Source organism: Haemaphysalis longicornis, unplaced genomic scaffold, assembly GCF_048455015.1.
Source record: "Haemaphysalis longicornis isolate Haplotype H1 unplaced genomic scaffold, Haemaphysalis longicornis Haplotype H1 scaffold_5, whole genome shotgun sequence".
NCBI lineage: Eukaryota > Metazoa > Arthropoda > Arachnida > Ixodida > Ixodidae > Haemaphysalis > Haemaphysalis longicornis.
Window position 1 is genome coordinate 68,929,037 of NW_027526385.1, and position 24,822 is coordinate 68,953,858.

A 24,822-nucleotide genomic window follows, 5' to 3' on the forward strand; every position below is an offset into this window, starting at 1 on the left:
CCCCTTGCCAAATGCTCGCCAGCGAATCCAGCAAGGCGTGCTTCATCACCCGTGTGATGCCTTTGATCAAGACCGCTCTAAAGACGTTAAGGAATTTTCATTTTTTTTTTTAACCCTTTGATGCCCAGTGTTGCTCAGCAGCCACAATTCAAACAATATTTTTTTTCTCTCGCACTTTGTGGGAGTTTTTTTTTTTTTTTTTTTTTCGACATTTAATGCCACCTATCGACAGACAAAGCATCCCAGACCTTCAAAAATTAAAGGAAAAACGGCAGCGCATACTCCCTTGTGCTTAACGAAATATTGTTTACACATGTCAACTCGCATCGAGCCCGGGTGTCTCAATGGGCTAGTGACACATAACCGAAATTGTGCAATTTCATTGTTATTACGAATGAGTTGTTATTATAAATAATAGCAATACAAACTTCACGTTATTGCCTTCGCTTGAACCATAAATCATGCTGATCAAGGTTGAAGTGATCTATGGGCCGCCAGTGCCCAGTGTGTCCTAGTGTCCGTCCTAATGGAACAATTTTTTTGCTGGCTTCATATTTGTTATGTCGGAAGTCCTGTAGATCATAAAACAAAATTACACCATCTTTTTGTAGGCGAACCCTGAGTAGTATGCGAAGCAGCCATGGCGTCGACTCAAGTTCCCATTAGTTTTCAGTTCGTCCTTTCCGTTGACGTTCAGCTTCGCGTGCCTTCGTTGTATCAGTAGTTTGAATGAGTGAAGGACATAAGGCGCGTTCGTAGCACATGCTCCCGTCTCGGTTTGTAGCGCAGTGGGAAGAGCGCCACGTACCTCTCCTTGCGGCCAGAGAGTCGTGGGATCGAAACCGGGCGCCGCCCAACTATTTCTTTTTATGGTGGACTGCGCTGACGCCACCTCAAACGCTGACGGGGCTGAAGAGACGCACATGCGCAGTAGAGTGCGGACGGCGGACAAGGGAGGGACGGACACAGCCCCGAGCATGAGATGCTCCGCATCTAAAAACTCGCACACTTAAGCAAAATAATAAAGTTGTCGGCATCAAGGGGTTAACAGTGGTTTCCTTGCTGTGGTTGTTCACATGTCAGGCTTGTGTGTCGATGCTCGAATGGTTCCCGTCTGGCTGTGCAGTGCTTCGCGGCCGCCGTACAGCCAGGCCAACGGGCGGCGGTCGCAGAGTGGCCCCAGAGGCGAGGGCCCCGATGCGGCTTCTGTCCATCACGAGCAAGTCGTGAGCTACCTGCACACGTGTGAGTAGTGACCTCCAGCTTGCATGCGTGTGTACACTACTGCGTGTATCCCGCTATACTCTGGTGCAACTTTTTAAGAACGGCAACATTAGTTACCTCCGCATCTCACCACTGCAGTCCTCCGTTTTGAGTGTGACACGAGTTGTTTCCGTGGTTTTTCGGACTTAATCTGCTTAAAAGCTACTGCAGTGATGACAAACTCCACCAGAAAAATCAATATGTCACACCTTCACTGTTTCGTTACAGCGCTATTAAAAGTCATTTGATGTGAGTGATAATTTGGGAGCCCCTTTTCACAGCGTTCCAGACGTTTCTAAAACGAGTAAAGCTATTTGAGACTAGTTCAGAAAATGCCCTTTCAAAATCGGTTTTGTTTTCATTTTTGCTACAGAAATGTGATTTTTGACATGCATTTCCATCACCTGAGTGTGGAAGTGGGGCTTGGTCGTCGCACGCCACTGCTACCAAAAAAGAAGGCATGCTGCTTGCGATTACTTTGCATCAGTATTCGGTTTTTCTTATGGGGCACCAATGGTGAATTGCAAGATGATTTTCAATTGTCATCTTTGTAATCTGACAGTAATAATCACTGGAATTGGTTGAAGATATCAAGCAGTGCCTGTTTGCAAAGTTATTTTATGACTTTTGGCAGTTATATTGCCTTTGGGTACATTGTTCTAGGTCGGGTTGTAGTTCTGCTTCCCACAGGACTATTTGCAACCAGTTTAAAACAGTTTAGGTTTCGTTTCTGCATCGCGGAATTCATATTTGGCGCTACTACACGGTTACCCGACTTTGAGGCGATCCGCCATGGCGCCTTCAGCGTCCCTCACTGATCCTGGGAAAAAAAAGCATTCCACTCGTAATTTTAACCCCCACACCCTTGACCCAATTGGTGCGATAAGAACTTCAGACATAAACCAAAAGGTGACACCCAGTCGTCGGATATCAGGTCATCCAAGGGGAGCGCTTCAAATCGACTTTGCCCACCGCCAGCTGTCTATTCTGACAGTCTCCAACAGGTTTGATATTGTTTCTTTTCGAAAATGTTAGACGGCGCTGCAATGTAGGAGGCTCGTAGTGCTGATCTTTATTATCACGCAACAGCTTCTCGTTGAAAGCTTGCTGAGCACGATTCTAGCACGTCGAACCGCAATCCGGCAGGCAGAGCGACAGTGAGTAGCGAGTCAGAAGATAATGAACTGCACGCCTGCGTTCTGGCAGATAAGACAGCGAACGTCAACAAGCAACAACAACCACCGAGTATTGTTTCCAAATGCAGATTCCTTCGCATCTCTGAATCGCTTCACTTTTTCTGAATATTGTGCTGGCTGGAAATGCAAAGTCACTCAATGACAAGGTGTTTTTACGGGAACAAAGTGCTTCCTCTGATAATGTCGAACCGCCAAAACTGTGCATTTGGAAATGGAGGTTGGGCTTCACTGCACGGCGTGGGCACCATGCAGGCTAACATTCTTGTGTGTGTTTCTTTGCGCTACTCAGTATGTTCTTAGACCAAAACCAACACGCCCAGCAACAAGTTCTCCTGAGGCTAACATTCCTTTTTTTATATCGAACAAACTGTTCCGCGCAAGTTGGCAATTTTTCTAGGGCATGTTTTTGAAACGTTTCCCTACAAAATGTACATTCAAATTTCTTTTCTACAGTGGGTGGTTTGTTCTACACAACTTTTTTTTATCATTTTCTACAACAACTTGACAGAAATTTTGATTGTGGTAATTTTCTTTCTCAATCGTTATGTGTAGACATTTCATAAACTAGTGTAGTTGAAAAGGACGCTAAGTCACCCGTATTTTATGTTGCTGCATTATGTGCTTAACCAATGTGTTTAGCACAAAAAAAACTGTTTTCTTAGACCCCTAAAAGTCTGTTAATTTCCTGCGGTAACGAAAGAGATAAGCGCAATCTCCTGCAAAATGCAAGCGCGCGTTGACTTCCATGTCTCACTTTGGTGGTGCGATGCACTGATAAACTACGTGAGCTATTGCCGCGCTCAACTTGCAGTTGCAGCCAGGTATACATGTATCGCAGTATACAGATCCTACTTATATGTGTGGGTATCCTACAAAGCATCTCCTATTAGTGGGTATACGCATGACACTTCGGTCCATTGGGTGTTGGGGGTCCACCTGAAATTCTGTTCCCTCCAGAAGTGTAGTTCCGGGTGTTCGATGCATATGCATGTACCAACTGCGGAACTTCCCTTTTGTGTGCACCCTCTATCCAGCAGAACAGCTGGAGGAGGGCTGTTGCAGCCTCAGTGGTTAAGGCGTTGCACTGCAGAGAACGAGGGCGCGGGTTCAGTGCCCGGATGCGGCAGCCGCTTTTCTGATGGAGGCGAAAAGCAAAACTGCCCATGTGTGCGAGATTTCGGGGCATGTTAAAGATACCCGGGGGGGGTCAAAATTAATGCGGAGCCCTCCACTACGGCGCGTCTCATCGCCTGCGTTGCGTCAGCGCATTAAACCCTACTTTCAATCAATCAATCAATGTTGTAGCCTGTTACATGCGTCACGGGACTTCTTTCAAAAATGAAAAGCAGGCGTTCTTTTTTTTTTTTTTTTTATCTACTTGTGTGGATTGTGTGCTTTAAAACTCAAATTTGGTGGGTGGGGGGTGCTCATTTTGGGCCCTGTGGGGAGGTTCGGAAGTCATTGTATTTAAGATCTATAATTTAACTGACCCCTTCAAAAGCCACGGAATCTGCATGGATAAGGATCGATCGATCAACACTTGGTGCTGGTAAAACGTTCAGGGCGGTAAATGGATATGCATTCATATTTTCAGGCAATGTATGTGCCTAAGAACTTTTTTTTTCTTTTTTCAATTTTATGAGTTTAAGAGGGAAACATTTCTTGTCCTTTCTTCTGTCAGCACTCCTTGTGACAGTATTTTGTTTATAATTGGTTTGTTTACTGAAAAAAAAAATGTTTTGGGTGGGGAGGGTAAGAGTATGTTTTGATCTGGGAACTTTTTGTTTCTTTTCAGTTGAGGGGGTGTAAGTGCTGTCTGTTAAGCTTGATATTTTGTGGTCTTTGTTTTGTGTGTCTTCTTTAATTCACCCTGTAATGAGCCTCCAAAGACTCTGCTGTTTAGCTAATGATGCTCTAGCTGTAGTACGCCATCGCTGCTAGTAACTTTGGCAACGTAATATCAAGGAAGACTGCAAATGGCGTGCACAACGCTTTAAAGTGTACAGACAGAAAAGCGACCGTCTTGTGTGCATACATACATGCAGCTTGTGCTAAGCTTGGGCTGCGAAGAACACAGATTTAACCTGATGGTTAATTGGTGTGCAACTTCCCCTTTCGAGTTGCTGTTTGTGTTTTTTTTTTTTATATATATATACATTTTAAAAATGTGCTCTCGTCATCTGCTCTGAAAATCGAAAACCAACGTTGGGATGTACTTTAGACGCTAGCCGTTATACAAACTACCCTATGTGAATGTCAATAAGGCCTTGACAGAAAAACAACTCAAAGAAGTTGCCGGGAAGGAAAGGGCCGAGACGATTTTATTTTTGACTTGAAGTTGGCTTTGTGCTGAATGTTCAGCCAGATGGTGGCGGTAAATGTTGTATTGGTGAGGGGATGACATATTGAAATGTGATGTGCATGGGTAGGGCAACAGAGTACAGTAGAACCCGGCTCTTGCATTGCTCAGTTCTGGGTTTTCCCGGCGGCTATGTTGTTTTTGTCTGGTCCCGGCACAGCTCACATAGAGTCCCATGTATTAAAATCCTCACTGTTACGTCGTATGTTCCCGAATCATGCGTCGCAATCTGACACTCAACCCGGCCGGGCAACATGCGTGGACCGCTGTTTTGATGTTTGATGAGTCTTGGCCAGGCTTAGCTACGGAACTGACTGCATGAAGCCGCACGCGGATGCAATTCGTCACCACAAGATGGCCCCTTTGCCATGGAGCAAGAATTATTGAGGAGGCACAACAGGGCTTGCTCCGCCGGCGCGATAAAGTCATGGCGCTGTTTACGGCACCGGCGCGCCCTCTGTTGCGAGGTGCCAAAGGGAAAAGGCTCACCGGTTGAAGGTCAGTCAGTGCATAGCCGGCTGCCGTCGTGGGCGGACGATGTCGACGAATCCCTCGCGCGACTGGACTTTCTCTGCTGTCGGTTTGCGGCGAAAGAAATCTGCGCGTTTCAGACATCGTTGTCGTTAGACAAAGGGGCTTTGATTTTTTTAGAACGCGAAACCTACGATGAAAAAAAAAACACGGTTGAGAATCTACGTATGGTTGGTTGCAGTGAATGATGCTTCTGATCCTCTATGCCATTAGTTCATATTTAGACTGCCCTAACTTCATATTTCATTAGTTCATTATGAACTAAATTCATTCAAATATGAACTAACTTCATTAGTTCATATTTAGACTGCCCTAGACTGCCCTGTGCAACATGAAAAGCGCGCGCTAATCTGAGAAGCCCGTGAGAGTGAACCACTCGTGGAGGGAAGGCGGCGTCGGCAGGTGTCGTCTGCTCCGGAATTCCTTCTAGTGATTCGTTTCAAGCGCGGTACGGCTTGTAACTAAGGCAGTATTTATTGATAACTGCTGCTAAAATGTCCAGCACTTATATTTATGTATTTTACAGAAAGAAACCTGGCATCACAATACATTCAATAATATTACGATTTTTGTGCGTTGCATCCGTAGAAGAACATGTAAACTATGGCAACGCACTTGACGCGCCATCTGTTGTGCTGCTCTGCAAGCTGCATTTCCTCCTTGCCAGAGAGTCACATTAACGCGCCTCCCGCCCGCGCTGTCCCAGCCCAGCGGATTCCTCTCCTCAAAAACTTCTTTCTCCGTGCCCTATGCTATCACGATCATCACTGCACTTACAATAAAAGTTTCACTTTGGAATGCCGGAAGTTCATGTTTGCCATAAAAGCCCCACTGCAAGAATAGCACGCGGTCTCGTCGTCATCGTGTGCTTCAAGCTTTGAGAACCCCGTTGAGCTTGCAACCACGACCTTTGTCGTGCCTTGATGGCAGCGTGGGAAAACAGGAGCCGCTTTCCCTTCAAGAAAAGCTAGGCGTACTAAACGCAGTAGACAAGCAACCAGCACGAAACGAGTGTGAATATTTATGGATGCTTGGTTTTTGTGATAGCAGATGAAATGCATCAACTGCAGAAAACCGTCGCCTCCTGTTGCCCGTGCTACTATAACTCCTGGCAGCATTTTAAGTAATGAAACAGCAACAGAAACGGAAGTTTCCACTAGGTAGGTTCCACGTTCCGCTTGGAACACTCGCGGAGTAGGGCAACGTGGTTCTATAAATGCTGCAGTAGGGTGCCTCGATTAACCCGCGTCTCTGCCATACGACAGCGCTGGCATCGAGGCAGCCGACTTGGAGCGTTGAAATGCGGTAAATTGACTTGAGCAAACTTTGCGCGTGTTATCTCAGGAGGAATAAGACTGTAGAGGAACAGCATGAGAGGTGAGTGCGAAAGAGAAGGGAGGCATTTACCTGGCAGAGGCGCCAGTCGACTATCGTCTTTCGTCAATCTTTGCAACAAAAGGAGCAGATACGCGGCCCTCTTCTTTTTTTTTCTAATGTGGCACAGATTTTTGTATCACCAGGATGCCTGTTGTCGGTTCACATGCTAACTGACTGGCTCAACACTTTTCTGCATATATTCTAGGGACGTTTCAGCTGACTTGTATTTAGGGTCCTTTGTCTCTGGGTCCAGCAAAGTGGCACTTTTTGGAGGGTTTCCAAATGGGGGGATTGATTTTCCTTGAAACCTTTATTTTAACATTCGCAAATCTTTTTTTGCAAGCAGTCCACACCAAAAGTAAAACTAGTAACAATGCTGCTTTGTTGCATCTTTGCATGAACTTGCGGTCGTACAACTACAAAGGACGTGTCCAGAAACCCACATTGTTAGCAGTCTGAAATACAAGGGCCTCTGAAAGTCTGACTTCTCTTTGCGTATTTTTGCACCAGTTGTGAGATCGGTGATGGGCAAAATGAGATTGTTGCTTCACTGATCGATTTTACGGTGTGTTTTTACTTGCAGGGTGGAAGCGCGCCTGCAATGAGCTCGAGCAATCGCAGCAGGCCGCGGCGTGTGACGGAAGCAATCGTAAGTGGCTCCTTCTTCTGGCCATTTCACAATGCTTTGACTTTGTGGCAGGCTGATTTGCTGCTGATTGGGGGAAATAGGCTTCCAGAAAAATGTCTCAATGTAGAAACTGCTGTGCTTTCTGAGCAGTGCAGAGTAAGGGCAGCCGTTGCCCTTGCTTGTGTGTTGCGCATGCGCGAGGGGAGGAGAGAGTGAAGGAGAGGATGTTTGGTTTACTTCAGTGCGGTTTTAACCGGGACCGTGAAGACAAAATGCAGCCTTGTTTAATTTAAAAGACCTGCCACGGTGTCTCAGTGGCTAGGGCGTTGTGCTGCTGAGCCCAAGGACACGAGTTCAATTCTGAGCCGCCGCCGCCGCCGCTTTTCTGGTGGAGGCGAAAAGTTAAAATGCTTGTGTGTTCGAGATTTCCCGCACGTTAATAAAATAAATATCACCGGGGGGTCAAAAATAATCGGGGGCCCTCCACTACGGCGCACCTCATCACCTGTGTAGCGTCGGCACATTAAACCTCTTCATCGATCAATTAATTTAAAAGAAACTAACCTTCGGTAACTCGCCGAGCTCCATTCCAGCAGATGCATCTTTAACTGAGATAATGCAACAAATATTAAACTTTTTCATGTCACGCTACTGTAGATGTTTTTTCTTTGTTTCCCCGAACTGGCTGCACTGGTGCAAGCAGTGCAGTGTATGTTTTTTTTTTATTATTAATAATTAATATCCCCAGTGGCACACTGCACAGGTCTGCACAAATCGGCACCAGTTAACAGGTAAAAAAAAAAATTCCCCTAATGATGCAGAGCAGGGACACATTAGATGCCAGCACTAGAAACAGTTGTCTGTGTGTTAACTGCATAGTAACATTCAAGTGGTACAATCAAGTGAAACTAGAGGCTCTGCTACTACTGCCCAGTCAGTTTTCTTCGTGGTCAGCGGCCACCAATTGCACAAACAGGCACTTGTGATGTCGCCGAAATGTGGTTGTGGAAGGAGCTGCTGCTTCATCTGTTCTCATTTTGTTCGTTTGGATTTTGCGATAATGTTGGTGCTGTTGTTATCGGGACAAAGCAGTCTCTTTAATAAACCCAACTCCTATTTTGTCCCCGGGGCTTTTCGCAGCTGCTCTTGGAGAGGTTAGGTTGCATTTAGCATGGTATGCTTAGGGCACAATTGTAGGGCACACTTACCTGACCTGGAAACATGCATCTTGCATGGGGAACCGCAGCTGCAACTGTGTTCATCAAATAGGAACCATCATGACCCTTCTTTAAACTGAGGTGATGCACGCATACATTAGAAACCGCTATTTGATGTAAACAAAGAGCAAAAATAACAAGTAGCCACATATGATCGCCTCCCTCGCTTCCTGCATTTTTCCATAACTCAGGGGTGGAACTGCTGCGCCATTGTGCGCCAATTTGCCCTGCTGCGCCAAGCTGCGCAGAAATGGCAATTTGTGCGATTATTGTCCATTGAGAGCATACAACGCCAAATTTAGCCGAGTCTTGTCGTCGTCCGGGCAACACTGAGCACTGGCTTTCCGGAGCGCCAGATTTCCCGTCAATCACCCGTTTAAAAGGGAACGGCAACAGCATATCTATCATATCTATCTATCATAATAGACGCAGCCGCATCCACGCCGCATCCATAACCACGGCAGTTCAGTGCACTCGTGGTTCCCTCGTGGAGTTTATCGCAACGTTGTTATCGCCGTGGCTTTCCCGGAAGGCTGGCACCAGCATGAGTAAAAGCACTTTGAACAGTTATCTAGTGTTATAACTTGAGGCATGGCCTCTGGAATTTGCAGCTGCTCTAAGTAAGACAAACGACCCCTTCGCACATCCTTCGCATCAGTAGTTTTTGGTGATTGAAGTCTAATTTTTCGGGACCTGCACGAACCGAGAACTGCGAAGCCGCTGCGCGCGTGGGCTATTGTACGATACTGAGCGCATGCGCACGACGACGCGAGGTTCCGCGCGAAGGGCTCGCTCCTCTAGTGTTGTGGCGGCCGCTATCACTTTCCTTTCCACTGTCGAGTCAAGTGGAGAGCTGCGGGACACGTGCGCGTTGGCGTTCCTCAGTGGGAGTTTTCGGCGCGCACGAACCCCGAACTTACGGCTAGTAACCACAGTTCCGCTGTTAATAACGGCCCTTTTGCATCAGAAGTTAATTTGAAGCCGAATTTTTCGCGCTGCTTTAATGAAAGAAGTGATGTGGAGCTAAAACAGTTGCGTGCAGCGCGCCACACAGCCGCCGTACTCGTTCGCGCCGACGAGGCCCGACTCCGCCGCGAAAACGGGTGTCTTGATGGGATGCCGTGTCTGCTTTCGCCTTCGCGTCTACCACGAAACGAGGCGTCGTGAAATCGCCGTCTTCGTTCGCTGCCTGCCTTTGCCTGCCTATGATGCCTGCCTTCTCCGTCGACGCGGCGGCGGCAGCTTGCTGGGAATACGGCATCATATTGTACGGCGCCCGTCTTCGTGTTCGGGCCTATCGATGGGAGACGATGCGCGCTCGGTGAGTGCCGCGCGGGTAGGGCACGTTCGCAACGCCTGATTTCGCGGTTGCGGCGACGGTGGCAGCGGGGCAGCGCACTGCACGCGATTGTTTTAGCTCGAAACTACTTTACCAAAAAATTAAAAGGAGCAGCCACCGTTAGTAACATAGTCAATCAATCAGTCAGTCTATTATTACAAAAAATACGGGCAAAATATACAGAAGGAGGTCCCATAGTCGAAGACTGTATGGGGACCTCCTCGGCAATGTAAAAGTGAAAAAAAAAAGTTTTAATAAATAGTGTTGATTATCATACAAATAAAAGCCAAAAAGTCGCTACATTTAAAGGAATTGGCAAAAAGCAGGTTTCAGTCCCAAGTAAAGGGTAATATCAAGGTGCCAGCTCCTATCAGATTTATTGCGCTCCTGCTAAATAATTCTGGCCAGTTCTATTTATCATGCAGTTTTTGGATTAGTTGCCCTTAAAAGTGCGCCGACAGTGTTCTCCAAAAGTGCTCTGAAATAGCCCCTAAACTGCTCCAAACCTGCTCCAAAATGGGATTGTTGCTGCTCCAAAGCTGCTCCAAAATAAGACTTTTGCTGCTCCCGTGCCTGCTCCAAAAAGCTAGACCCTGCTTCCACCCCTGATAACTTGTGCCACACTCTGAAATTTTGGTTGGATTGCCACATAACCCTTGTTGCCAAGGGAAGAAGAGCCTAATGCTTTCCTCTCCTAGACAATGCAGAAGGCTTCTGAAGGTTCCGCTGCTGCCTTTTCTTCTGACGGGTGCACTACTCCCGTGTCTTTGTAAGCCAAGCGCATATATGCAGCTAGCACAGTGAGTGGGAAGGTGGCTGGGTGGTGCGTATGTTGTGCCAAGGCACTCTCCGTTATATGCAGTACCAACTGAATAGGCAGCCCTCTAAAATCCGCTATCTCGTCAAGCCCACCACCAGAACCTGTAAAGCTCAATTGAAAATTGGGTGTGGTGTTTTTTTTTTTTTTTTTTTGGACCAGTACAGTTACAATAGCTTTCAATACACGATAGCCATAGCGAAATGTGAAATAAATGACTCCAAGGCATGGCAGAAAACATCATTTTTTGGGAGCTTATTGCAGGTTTGCAGGATGAATCCTAGTGGTAAAGAAATTCTGCAAATGACAAAACAGTGGAATTGCTCACGCTACTAAAACACGAGTTCTTAGTATACATTTGCGTGTTAGTTAATCACAAGGTTGCAGAAAGTATTGTACAATTGAAAGCACACATTAGTTTGAGTAATTGGTATGTATCCTTTCATAACTGAAGAGCGGTGTGTCTGGTTGCAGCGGTAGCTAGTAGAAGTCAATGCAACCAGGTCCTCGCTACAATGAACCATTTGCCAGGCTTGTTTCCGTTTTGAACAAAATTTTCTCTCAGTGGGGCTGCGCTTGAGCATTTATTTTACAATAAAATAAGCATAACGCCTGCCATCTGTAACGTTTTATACATTCAGGGCGCTTAGTTTCACTGAAAAGTGCATTCACACCACCACCACCTATAAACAAAAACAAACTTGTAGATGTACGCCTTTGTTTGCTGGCGATAACGATGTGGTCGGCCGTCTTTACACGAGCCGCAGGCCCAATTCACCAAGCCGGAGATGCAGTTAATCCACATCCAGCTGAAATCACACGAATAAGCACTGCTGGCAATGCGCGGTGAGCTGCTGTCATTGCAGTTTTCCTTCTACCGTTCTTCAAAGCCAAAAGAAAAATGTTTTCCTGTTTAGTCTTGAACTCGTGTCATCCTATCTTCATCACGCACTTGCCTTCCAAGGTCAGATGCCCCAGTGCCTAGTCAGAGGATAAGATAACGGGCCCAGCTCCTGCCACAAGCGAGAGGGGGGCCTTATTACAGCGACCTAACAGTTGTCTGGAAATATTCAGCTAGACAGATGTGGCTCATTGTGCAGCAATGCGTTTTGCAACTTTATTTTTTACCCTCGGTAATGTGCTTTCTAGGTGCAGGCAAAAACAGTTTAATGTCTGAATAAACACGGTGTAATTGCGCATCGCTCCTTTTTCTAAAGATTGCATTATGTGGTCAATGTTACTAATGTGCAGGGGTATCTTTCTTGCTTTTTTGTGTGGTTATGTTAAGGCAGATTTCACCACAACGAATTCCTGCTTAAGTGAAATTTTTCGCGCTTCCTAAAAGTTTGTATACCGGGATTTGACTGTAGAAGGAAATAAGCCAGTTAAAGTAATTTGCGAAAAAAAAAAAGACAACTGAAGGAGGAGGTTTGAATACAATGTAGCTGTAGAGAAAATCAGTATTGCCTTCAAAGCTCGTAAGTGGTCCTAAAACCGCTGAAATTTTTTTATCTGAATTGTTCTTGTGCAATTTATTTTTACTAAGTGCTTTGGTAAGATTTCCTACAGAATGTATCTTCTTGATTCCTTTCATCGTCGCTGGTTTTTTTATATGCAACTACATCTTGTTTTTTCTTTTTTTTTTTTTTTTTTTTCCTTTCCTTGAGGTTGGGGTGAAAGTTTTGATACTGCCTTTCTTTGCAATCACAGTTTACAAAATTGTTTTAAAGATTGATATGATAGCAAAAAGCTGTCATTTACCTACATTTTACTGTGCCGGATTATATGCTGAACAAACGTTCAGCTAAAATAATTCTTGGGCGCCTAAAAAATGGCCACTTTTTCATGCAGTAGCTAGTTAAACTTGTGTAGGCAGTGCTACCAGGCTTGGGAGGATGCTTGATTGCTCGCGATGCCAAAGCCTGCTAATCACTGTGGCAGTAGTCGTAGGCAGCTAACTAGCTCGGGTTTCGTGCTGATCAATTTTAAAACAGTTTGTGGCCCCTATTCTTTTCTAGGCAGATTTCTTCTTGTTCCTCTTTTTATTATTATGATTTTTTTTTTTCATTCGAAGGAATGAGTGAGCACTTCCAGTAGGCTCTTGTGAAAGTGCCACGACTGGTATTTTCAAGCACGTTGTATTCACGCACTGAAGCTATTGGTTGAGCAAGTCTTCTTTGGAAGTTAAGGCAGCTGATATCTGCGACAGCAACCTCCCATTAAGACAGATTGGAAGGGACCGTGAGAATTTGTTGGTATTATCAGAAATTCATCTTAAGTGGACGTTTTTGGCATTGTGCGCGTAAGAGAGCACAAAAGTGGTGTTTGTCCTTACAAGAGTCCACTACAGGTTATTTTGCTTCAAGGGGCCTCTTTACAAGCATGTGCTTTGTCTCAGTAACGCATTGTTTTAACAGGTTCTGTTCAGGCAAACATTTTTCCGTGCGTCACACACTGTATAGCTAGGTGTCCATTTCTTGAACCGTAGCTTTGCAAGGCACTTGCGTCAATGAACTGTGGAGCACTTTTGTTCGTTTCAGCCATTGCATTAGCCAGCGGGAGTCTTTTGGAATGAAGGACTTTAGTTGACGTGGGGCCTTTTATCGTAAATGAGGTTATGCATTGCTTCAATATGCATTGCCTCAGCAGCTAATATTGACACCACTGCTGTCTGATTGCAGATAGGGAAAACGAGAGACTTTAAAAACGCATGAGCCAAGTGCATTTCACAGAGCAGCACTACTGACAGGTCTTTTCAGGAGCCAGCAATTGTACTTCGAGTCACTTGATAAACAAGGACTAACCACGCAGAAAGTTTGGTGGCTTGGAGTGGAAAAATACTACTAGCGCCTTTAAACTACAATGGGAATAGCAGCCAAACTGCTTTAGCGTATCACATTGAAGACAGGAAGGGGACAGGGACTTGTGTGCATTATTGGCAGGTTTTCAGTTGCTTCCTGACCTCTTTTTTTATTATTTGTTTTATTTGTTAATAAATTTATTAACATTTGTTTGGTATAGTGCCTGTGTAGGTCAGGCCTCGCATTAATCTAAAAACCACATTTGTTGTGCACACGCAAGTAATACTGGTGTCGCCTACCCGAACTTCCATTGATTTGATCGATTGTGGGGTTTAATGTGCCGAAACTACACCTAGGCTGTGAGGCACACCGTTGTGGAGAGCTCCGGATTAATTTGAGCCACCTGGGGATCTTTAACGTGTGCCCATGTCTCGGCACACGGGCGTTTTCACTTCTCGCCTACATAAGAAAAGCAGCCACCAGGGCCGGGAATCGAACCCACGTACTTGAGCTCACCAGCACTGCGTCTTAACCACTGAGCCACCCCCCTCCACCCGCCCCCAGCAGCTTAGTTTGTGGTCGCGAGCATTGCCTGCTTTTCGTGCATCCGTACAGTAATGCACAAGCTCGTTAAGCCTTGAGTTATTCTGGTTGGGTGTTTATCATGCTGTTCATATAAAAAAAATTTTGCACGCCAAATGCCAAATCTCTACACATATCGTGTGTGGGTGCTGTTTTGTTAATTTGGTGTTTTCTGTGAAACTTCAATTCAACTTTAAACGCAAGTTGGTGTGCGTACACTTTTTTTTTTTTTTCTTGGCAGGATTGGTGAGAACATGGCTTTAACACCTTAATGCATGTATCTTTGGTCTCAACACCGGAATCAAAATTTTGGTTTTGTGCACGGAAGGCACACCAAGGCTATCAGGTGCGCTTTAGTGAACGACTATGCAGTAATTGCGTATTTTCATCTGTTCTTAACTTTTTTTTTTTTTTTTTTCATCTTGTCAGCCTCTAGATGGGTAATTAAGTAGTGTTACTATATACTAATTGTTGGCAGTGGTTTTGCAAGTTTGTGGGCTGTGGGCTTCTCTGTAGCACTCTATTTTAAGTAGACATTGAGTAGCTGGTGCAAAAACTGCATGCTACTTGTCTGCAGACTTACGACATAATGAATTGTTGACATATGAATGATGCCAGGGAAGCCTGGCAGAGTTGACAAGCTAAAATAAGCACCTCCCCTAAGGGTGATTGTGAGGGGGCTTTCCTTACCTTAAAGCAGTTGTCTCCTAATATGTTGCCTGTGAACCGTACACGTCTAGAATGTCTTAGCTGCAACGAATCCAAATGCTGTCATGATTAAATCAATGAACGGCCGAGTAATTTGGGTCGGTTATGGTTAACTGCCTTGCATTGCCATTCCGGCTGGTTATGAGAACTGAGAGGTTGGAACCTGCGCAGTGCAACTGGCATGGTTTAAAAGAAGTTTCGCCACTGTGGTGACGCTAAAATACTACTTGAGCACAGAGCAGTGGCAGTTACGATTACATGGCTCAAAGCAGCAGCAGCTTAGTTTTAAAGCATTCAACGTGAACGCTTTGGTCACCCTTTTACTCATGTAATTGCGCGTATGTTCATTTGGTAATTCCTTTTTTATTTTCTCTAACCACACTTAACCTCTTTAAGCCTGAATTTAACATACGGGACTTTTTTTTTTTTTTTTTTTTTGCTCTTGCTTTTTCTCGTCTGCTTATAAGGAGGCGTTTTAGGAACAAAGTTATGACTGTGGCACGAAAACACAAGTGGTCATAATAAACCAGTGCATGGTTATTTTCTTCAGGAACAAATTATTTACGCCGATTCCATGTGTTATTCCACGAAGTACCTATTGTGCGGTATTTTTTGCAACCAAAACACTTACTATTCATTTAGTACGTACGAGTGTCAATGGATGACCACAGATGAACAAGTGATCAATGGCATAAACCGGTGAAATGACAGCAGTCAGCACTTTACTGAATGGGAATGGGCAGTATATGACGCTACTTCTGCCATGTGTTGCCATCCTTGTGTAGATTCCGTCTGAGCGTGGGCACGACTGCTACCAATTCTTTGTTCTGGTTGTGTGGCTTACAACTGGTGTGATGCAAATTCGCAACAATTGGTCATAAGAGGTTGAGGGCTACCAGGGGCATGCGCTATGTGCGTAAGCATCCGTTCAGTATTTGCATTTGCTTCAGAGTGTTATGCCTTGCTCAGACATTCAAAAGCACAATGTTTCTTTAAACAACCCCCTTTTTGTGTGCACTGGTGCAGATCGCAGTGTTGTCTACTACCAGGAGAAGGAACCGGACGAGACTCGCAGGTAGTTCGCCTGAAGAACACCTCGACATGTGCGTGCTGTGCAGTTGGCCAAAAAACGCCTTCGGGTCGGAAACATTGCGGCCGAAAAGGTCTCCGTGTTTGCGCAAGCCTGGTTGATGAAGAGGCCGCGCAGGAGAGACGCAAACACACGTGGCCGACTACTCCGAAGCCAATTTCTTTTTTATTTTGGCAGGGACGTTCGTCTTATGCCAGGCTACCAGTGCGTGCAGTTAACCGCGTCGTGGAAGAAAGGCTTCGTCCGGGATGCAACGACATCGTTCCAGCCTGCGGTCTCAACGGCTGCGTGGATTGTGTGCGGACAGCACCAGACCTGAACTGAAATGTGCATGAGGGGGGTCTTGGGTCATTGGCATGCTGCCTGCTTCTTTTTTTATTGCATGAAAAACCTGTTGTTTTTAATGAGTTCAGCCTCCTTCCATGTTTTTAAGCATTGACCAACATCTCGTTAGCATGAATGATTTTGCTGGAAGCCAGTTGGTGTTGTGTTGAAATCGACTAGAAGAAGCCTGCACACTTTGAGGCACACGATTTTCTTTTTAATAGAAGGATTTGCAGCAGGGATTTTAGATGTCTGGCAACGCTTGCCTATGCATACAAAGCAAATGAAAGTGCGTTAATGTCATTGCAAGAATTTTGGATTTTATTAGCGCGCTTTGAATTTCTCGCCTTGCAGCAGTGGAAAATTGAATCTGCTAAGAGTCTTGGAAGTGAGCCCTTCGTGGAACCAGCAAGAAAGAACGAAACCGCGACGTACGCAAACGCATCTTTGTTTTAACACTGGAGAGGGCCATTATTGGCATTGGTTGCCACACTCTTTCAACAGTTCTTCTGGAACGAGGCACATTATTGCTGTATAAATTCTGTACAGTATTTATTTTACGTTCCTTTTAAGTGTCGCAACACAATAGGAATGTCTGCCACGGCGAGCTGCGAAAAGAATTGATGATTTCTGTCTGAAGTGTGCGTGCCATCAAACAGCTGTGTTGGGATGGCTAACGTCACATGGTTGATTGTGGCCACTGCGGTGGCAGCACTTGTGTTGGGGGCTGGCGTTTGTATGCAGTGTTGCGGTGCAAACATTGGGGGCCGCCTTTTCTTTTTCCCCTATTTTATTTTTGTCGCAGACCTTTGTTTTTTGTTTTATATATATATATATCTATACATATATATGTATACACTTTGCAGAATGCGACTAAAACTGCGGGGATTTCTTCTTAAATCTTCGCAGCGTTACGACACTTGTAAGTGGTGCTGAGATGTGTGCGCACGTGAATAAAAAGGCCGCGTTGTTTCATTTTTTACCAGCTGGGATTGGTGTGCCTTTGTTGATGCGTTGTCATAGAGCTGGGGCATCTTTCATTTGTCGAAGGGTAGATGCTGAGTGTCTGTTGTAACAAAAGGCAAAGCAAATCGCACACTTCACATGTGCGCCGTCGTGTTTCATTGAAAGGGGCGAGAAGACAACATTAAGCTTTGCTTTGGTAAAGAAATTGCCATGTTGGAATAAAAGCACAGTGTTTAGAGGGCCTTTCGGTGGCACTTTAGCGCAGAACTGAAGCCATGATTTGTCCGACTCCGTGGTACAAAGGACGAAACTTAAGTCCAGCACCTGTCGTTTTTTTCCCCCAAAGTTTTGTTTTGACGTTTTTGTGGATCTTGAGGTTAGCACTTATTGTCCGGAGATAGAAATGTTTGGTTCTGTGGGTTAGGTTAGGGCAAACGTGTGGACAGAACTGCAGTATGCAATGTTGCTTCAGGAATGCTTGTAACTCGGTCAGGTGGCACTTTACATGGCATAATAGGCATGCCAGTTTGAAAACAAACTGTTTAGCTTGGATGAATAATTGGGTAAACAAGTGGTGATGCCGCAGTGTGCCACAGATGTCCAGGCTATGCTGACAATGAATGGAGCGAGTCTGACCTTGGAGTGGCTGAAGGTACAAGAGGTCAGGTGAAGTATGAAAGAATCGGTGGGTTGTGAGCAATGTCAAGTGAGTATGGGAGCTGCAATGATGGGCATCCGTGGAGAGAAAAGGTTCCAAGCTACGATTTAAGTTCAGTGGGAAATGCGTGAAGGCTGATATTTTCGTTCTCTTGGAGGTGTGCAGCGGCGTGTAACTGAACGAGGTAGCTATGTTTTGGTGGGTGCTGATATGCAGAGTAATTGAATAGAGGTACAAAGTATGTGATTATATACTCTCGCTTTGGCCCCCTGCGTGGTGGTGTTGATTTCCAGTGCTTGTGCCAATTTTTGGGCTGCCACTTGATTGGTGTCGCCATATCTGTCGGAGAGGTGGCTAATCGTGTGTAGAATGGGTTTCCATCGACTTTTTAGTTGGTGCATGTAGAGTGCAGGGCAGTAAACATTCCTGAAATCTGGGTGGGTGCAAAGGAGAAAGGGGAACTGATGTCAAGCTCAGCATTTGCTGGTTATTTCACCAGTAGGGGGAAGCTTTTTTTTTTTTTTTTCGGCCTTAGGCTATCGTGGATTTTCCATAACACCGCAAGGCCTTTGCTTTCAAAAACGTAGTGTAAATGGGCAGGCCTGCTGGTGTTGAAGAGCTCTTGAGGAGAGGCTGAGATTTGCCAGTGGGGAATGGCCAGACTGTGGGGGATTCAGTTGAGCCCGAGTTGAGGAATTCTGGCCAGAGGAAATCCCGATGCTGGTCAGCAACCCAACGACGACGGGCAGCCAACGCCACTGCTAAAGCGGGCAAATATGACCACAGACTGTTTAGGTGCTAAGCACAGTTGACATGGCAAATGAGAGACGTGCGAAAAACGTTGCGTTGCGGACTTCTGAAGTCACTGCAACGTGTGCACAATAGGTAAAGGTGTGAAGTCCGCAAGGTAGAAGGACGACATGCTCGCACATTCTTGAAGATCCTCCAATGAATCTCCTTTTAGCGTTTTTGTAATGCAAGTGCATGAAATTCCCCTTTGAGTGAACAAGGTGGGGCCTGTAGAGGCGGAACGACTCCTCAACCCGTGTGACTGCTTTGAGTTCACTAGCACATGCTACGCTTTATAAAACAAAAAAAATTTCACCATCTTCTCGTAGGGGAACCCTGAGTAGTATGCGAAGCAGCCATGAAGTCGACTCAAGTTCCCATTAGCTTTCAGTTCGTCGTTTCGGTTAAGTTGAGGTTCGTGGCTACCGCGCCTCTAACCCTAAGCTGCTTCACATTATCGTGCGCGGAGCCACAGGTGTTGCCATTCGTTGCGCAATCCCAGAGAGGAGAGGAATGCCGGAGAGAGGAGAGTAGGGAGAGGAGAATGCGCATACGCAGTGTGGGTATGGACGCCACACAACGGCGGAGGGAACAGGCGCGACCATGAGCTGCTTTGCATCTAAAAACGACCGCACTGCTAGGAAGCGCCGGAGCATGTGCAGAGCCACGTGGAAGTAGGAATAATGTATTGTACTGGTTTCGGCCGCTCTTCGGCGTCTGGCAGCAAATACGTGTCGCCAAGCATACGCCGTGTGGGCCCATCCGCTGACAACAGTCGCCAGCAAACCAGGTTGCCCAGCACGGGAGTAGAATTCTCAGCAATGTCGTCCAAATGATTCCAGCTTATAACACTAATGTATACAAATGAAGATTGCTATCCCTTCCTAAGAAAAACTGAGGGAATTAAGTGCGAAAGCTGAAGTCAGATTGTCAAATCCTTCAAGACCCACTAAACCATTCCTCGCGTACTAAGTGCAACTACGAACAACAACCTAAGCATATACCGATTCGTGTTTTATGAGAAAAAGGTATACTATTGTACTCCTCCTTCATGATCGATGCATGTATTCTCTCATCTAGAAGCGTTCTTTTTTTTTTTTTTTTCAAGTGATTGTTTTGACACAATGGAAGCCCGGTTTCACATACACGCCGTGTCCAGAGATCGAATTGGAGCTTTCCGGTCGACCAACCGGTCTGGGGAGAAATGCAAGAGTTTTTAGATGCGAAGCAGCTTATGGTCGCCTGTTCCCTCCGCCGTTGTGTGGGCGCCGTACCGCTGATGATGATTGTGGCAGGATGCCCCTAGGGATTGGCCAACCAAAGAATCCATCACGAGATAGCTTCGCATTCGACCACCGTCGTCATCTTCCCGTAGGAGAACCCAGAGTAGTATGCGAGGCATTCCACCTCTCCTCTCCGGGATTGCGCAACGAATGGCAACACCTGCGGCTCCGCGCGCGATAATGCGAAGCAGCTAGGGTTAGAGACGCGACGGTAGTCGCTGCATACTCCACTGGAGGCGCCACTGTAGCTCCGCTGGGGGGTATAAATGACGCGCGCGCTCCGCTCCCCTCATTCTCCTCCCGCAACGCCGCGATCGAACTGAAAACTAATGGGATTTTGCATGGAGGAAAGAATACTCAGGAGAGGCCCCTAGCACCCCAATGCATTGCAAAAAAAGTGGAGGAAGTCACGTGATTTTTCTTGAGCCCATGGACAATGTTGCTTACTTGTTTTCAACTGCGGCGGCCAAATTTGGGCGAATAGAACGGACAGATTTTTAAGGCGCTTGGTATGTGGCTGCTTCGCTACGCTTGCAAACCAGCGCAGTCGCTACGACAAACGTTTTTAGATTAGGCCAGTTTGAAAACTCTGCCGTCGGAGGCGTCTACGTTCGCCATCACGCGAGCCTGTTGCTATGACGACGACAAACGCTACTTTACCAGGCTTAAGAGCTGAAAAATCGTCCTTCTATCTCAAAAACGAAGGCCGTTTTTCGATTGAAACTTTGGGTGAGGGTTAGAATGGGCAAATTGAAGGCGAAATCAACAGCTTAGAAGATGCCATCGCACCGAGGAATTAGCGACGAAGCTGTTTTCGCTTCGAAGCGGGAGGGCAGGGCGACGCCATGTTAGTCAAATCAAACCGGAGACAGCAAAGGATGATGGGATAGAGTGCTGGGCTCCGTGGGCCCAAGTCATGGCGGGACTCGGCTTCACAAATGTGACGTCAGGGCCTCTCCTAACCTTTTCTTTCCTCCATGGGATTTTGAGTCGACCCCATGGCTGCTTCGCATACTAAGGGTTCCCCTACGGGAAGATGGAGGAGGAGGAAAAACGTTTTTATTTGAGCCAACAAAGAAAAAAGGAAAAAAAAAAGGGTGGGTGGCCTTTTCTCAGTTCAGAAAGCCGCGAGCGACTGCTGCTGCTCTAGCCCGGGAGGTCAGGCGTTCCTGAGTCCCGAGCTGAGAGCTGGTCAGCCCGCACTCCCACTGCTCCGGGCTGGGGGAAGGGAGGGGGTTCGGGTGGTCGGCGCATGCCCATACAAGATGGTACGTCGTATTGGGAGTGTGGCAGGTAAGGCAGTTGTAAGGGTATGTAGTGGGGGATATATGGTGAAGAATACGGGTGTTAAAATATGTTTCCGTCTGGAGTCTGCGCCATATTCGGGCGTCGCAAGTGCTGAGGGAGGGATGAGGGGGTGGTAACGGAGACGGCTCTGACGGTAGTGGTGCAGTATATCAGTGTAGCGACTGGGAACGGGAAGGTTGGAGGACGATGCAGCCAAGTGGCCCGCCCCTGACGGGAATGCTCGGAGTAGGATATCGCGGGCAGTGGCATGTGCCGCCTCATTCCCTGGGAGTGAGGCATGACCTGGGGTCCATACAATTTGGATGTAGGGCAGGGTCTTTATTGTCTGGAGAAAGTTGAGGGCAGGAGGTGAAGTGCATCTGGTCAGAAAGTTCCGGCAAGCTTGCTGTGAGTCGGTAAGGGTGTTTACATACATAGCCGGTGGGTGCTGTGGTGGCGGCGAGGGCTATGGCTGTCTCTTCGGCAGTAGTGGTGTTGGTATCAGCGATGGTGGCGGATGTCAGGATAGAGCATTGAGCGTTGAGGGCAACCATTGTATGGGCTGTTCGGTTTGAGTAGGTTGCGACATCCGTGTATCGGGTGTCGGGATCGTTGGAGTATCGTCTCTCCAGGAGACGAACGCGTGCTTGTCTTCGACCCACGTTGTAAGTAGGGTGCATATGGCGTGGAATTGGCGAGACTTTGATGAGTGCGCGGATTTGGGTGGGCATGCGTTGTGGTGCGTCCAATGAAGTAGGAACGGGACGACCCAGGTGTGTCAAAACGCTGCGGCCCGTGGGGGTGAGGGAAAGGCGAGCGAGCTGGCCGACTTGCTGTGCCTCTAGGAGTTCAGACAGTTTGTGAATTTTTTTTTTTTTTTTGACAGGACGCCACTGAGAAAGTTTTTGCAAAAAAAAAATTCACAGCATATCCACGGGGTGAATGATGATGAGTGGACGAAGCTCCTGAGGGGAAATCATCGGTAAAACCGTGACTCTTCAGTGAAAGTTCGCCCACTACATCTGTGTCCGAACGTAACGTCTAGAAAGTCTCGCTTAAACCGCGCGTCGGCACCTTGGGGCTGAGCTCGCCTGATGCGTTTTGCAGACGCCTCACGAGCTCTCATTGCATCGGGGTCTGCCTGCCGATACGCGCGCTTTCTCGCCGCTTCCCGTTCTCTGACGTTTTGGAGATCCTCTTCGCGCCGCAGCCGTGCCGCTTCGCGTACGGCAGGGTCCTCGCGCCGTTGCCGTGACGCTTGGGCCTCTCGTTCTCGAACGCTGGGATCTTGGCGGCGTCGTCGCGCAGCCAGACGACACGCTTCGGCCTCCCGCTCTCGTACGGCAGGATCTTGGCGGCGGCGTCGCGCAGCTTCACGGAGCGCTTCTGCCTCGCGGGCTCGCACATCTGCAGCCTTATCCATCGGGCGACTCCGAGCGCGCGCCAACAGCGAACGGATTTTATTACAACGCTCCCCGCCATCTAGTAAACAATCCAAGAACTAAACTAGAGGTAGCCACGCCATCTAGTAAACAATCCAAGCGCATCTTTTCATCATATACAAGTACCGCCATCTAGTAAACAATCCAAGAACTAAACTAGAGGTGGCTACATACATACGTCGAGGATGGACAGACCCACGCCTTAAGGAGCTTCGCCCCTAAAAAAAATACCCGCACCAGTGCAAACGCATGACTCTTGGGGATCATCGGAGGTGTTCTACAGCACGCATGCATTCACAACTGGCACGAAGGCGAAGGTGGGGAAATAGCGTACGGTTATGTTTATCCGCGTCAATGTCAAACAATTTGCTGTTGCAGGTAAAGTCGCCTGCGTCAAAGCGTGTCATACGGTTAAACAATTTGGTGTTGCAGCGAAAATTTACCCGTGTACGCCTTTTCCGCATAGCTGGCGTGTTAAGCGGAAAAGCCAACATTAGAACTTGTGCTACGGGGAAAGATTCAGCCATGCAGCAAAGCCGCCTTTTTACAGCAAAGCTGTCTAAGGCTAGGATCCAGCAGTTCGCCTCCGGCAACAGAGCGATGTAGGCAAGAATCTCACGCGAGCGTCGCGCCACGTTGCGGCGCCCATTCAAAAACCCGGAGTATAAAACTGCCACTCCTTCAGCGTATAGAAAAAAATAATAATTTAAAAAAAACTCCCCCCACCTCCCCGAAGGGGATCGTGCGGAAATGCGAATGCATTGGGTGCACCTATGAGTGCGCTGCGGCAAGCAGTAACGGAGAGAGGCGTGTGCTCCACTGCATTTATATACATTTTCCGAGGGCAGCGAGCGGAGAGAGGGTACGCGGAGAGGAGAGAGAGACCCGCGCAACACGCCCGCCCCGCGCGCGAGCTCTCTCTCCCGCCGAGCTCCGCAATGCGAGCGCCCTCACACGCCCGAGCGCGCTCCTCCTCTCCCCTTTCCCTCCGCTACTCCCGCCCGAGCTACCACCTGCTCCGGTTGCTAGGCGCGCCACAGCTGTTGCTAGGGGCGAGGAGGAGCGCGGAGAGATAACACCTGCGGGCGCACGCCGACGGAGCACGACAACCCCCGACTAAGAAATGCATTCGCATTTAAAATGTCCTAGGTCCTTCATATTTTAATATGGCGGCTTATGTTTCGCCTAAAAAATGCATTCTCAACAATGCATTCGCGTTTATAGGTGAAGCCCACTTTAGAGATTCATAAGATTGGTCTTCGTAAGATAGCTTTCCCACATTGAAAGTTGCACAGTGAAGCACGTCAATCTTCGGAGGAGGTATCACTACAGATAGTGGCTCTAGGTTTGTTTTATTGAAACAATACCGAAGCAAATTAAATGAAAATTAGCTGCTAAGATGACTAACATTATGCCGAGTTTCATTGATTTTTCTTAATTACGTAGTACTACACAGAAAAGTAAATATTGTGGAATTCTCGTCCTCCGCTGTCAATACATATGGGATTCTACGGGAGGGATACGAACAGGTTAGTCCACCGGAACAAAACTCTAGTTCGTCAAAAGTTGATTCCGTTAATTAACCAGGAACTATGCTCCATCGCAAATTACAAACAAACGTGTTTCGCTTCGTGCACCCCTTGGATTACGACCCGGTCAGTGCATACTGTCGCTTAGGTTGAGGCTCGGCACCACAGCTTTGCTGGTCATCCTTCTTCACAGAGCGGAAGGGCACTGAATTTTTGCATTGTCAGGAAGGTTTGTCAAAAGGGAGAGACGAATGGGAAGAGAAAGCTTCGGGGATGGCTTTACGAACCCACATTTGAGAACCGCTGGTGTATAGAATGCGCGAGTGTATTAAGGAATTCACAATTCGTAGCAGTTGAGGCTCTTTTATGCCTTCCTTGAGACCGGATATGCACCTGAAGAGATTGGACACGCAAGCGACCTGAGAGAGGAGGCATAGGAGGGGAGTTTTGATTTTCCCAGGCGGGCTCTGCCCCCGCTTGTCTTGCAGCCCATGACAATGACGACAAAATGTACCCATCATCATTCATATACATCCACACATGCATACATACATACATGCATGCATACATACACATACATATACACGCATGCATACATACGTAAATACATACATACATACATACATACATACATAC

The 24,822-nt window shown here is 47.0% G+C and overlaps 1 protein-coding gene across 2 annotated transcripts in view; it reads left to right on the top strand.

Moving 5' to 3' along the window:
• Positions 1-24,822, top strand: part of LOC144138395 (uncharacterized) — a 74,041-nt gene that overhangs the window by 3,520 nt on the left and 45,699 nt on the right. Inside the window, exons 3-5 of one of the 2 annotated variants that reach the window (XM_077670656.1) lie at positions 1,127-1,245; positions 7,310-7,375; positions 15,845-16,041. In XM_077670656.1, coding sequence (XP_077526782.1) covers positions 1,127-1,245; positions 7,310-7,375; positions 15,845-15,897 — 238 coding nt within the window. In that variant the 3' untranslated portion in view covers positions 15,898-16,041. Of the gene's footprint in view, positions 1-1,126; positions 1,246-7,309; positions 7,376-15,844; positions 16,042-24,822 lie in introns of those variants that run through there. The other variant, XM_077670657.1, reaches the window with a different exon arrangement.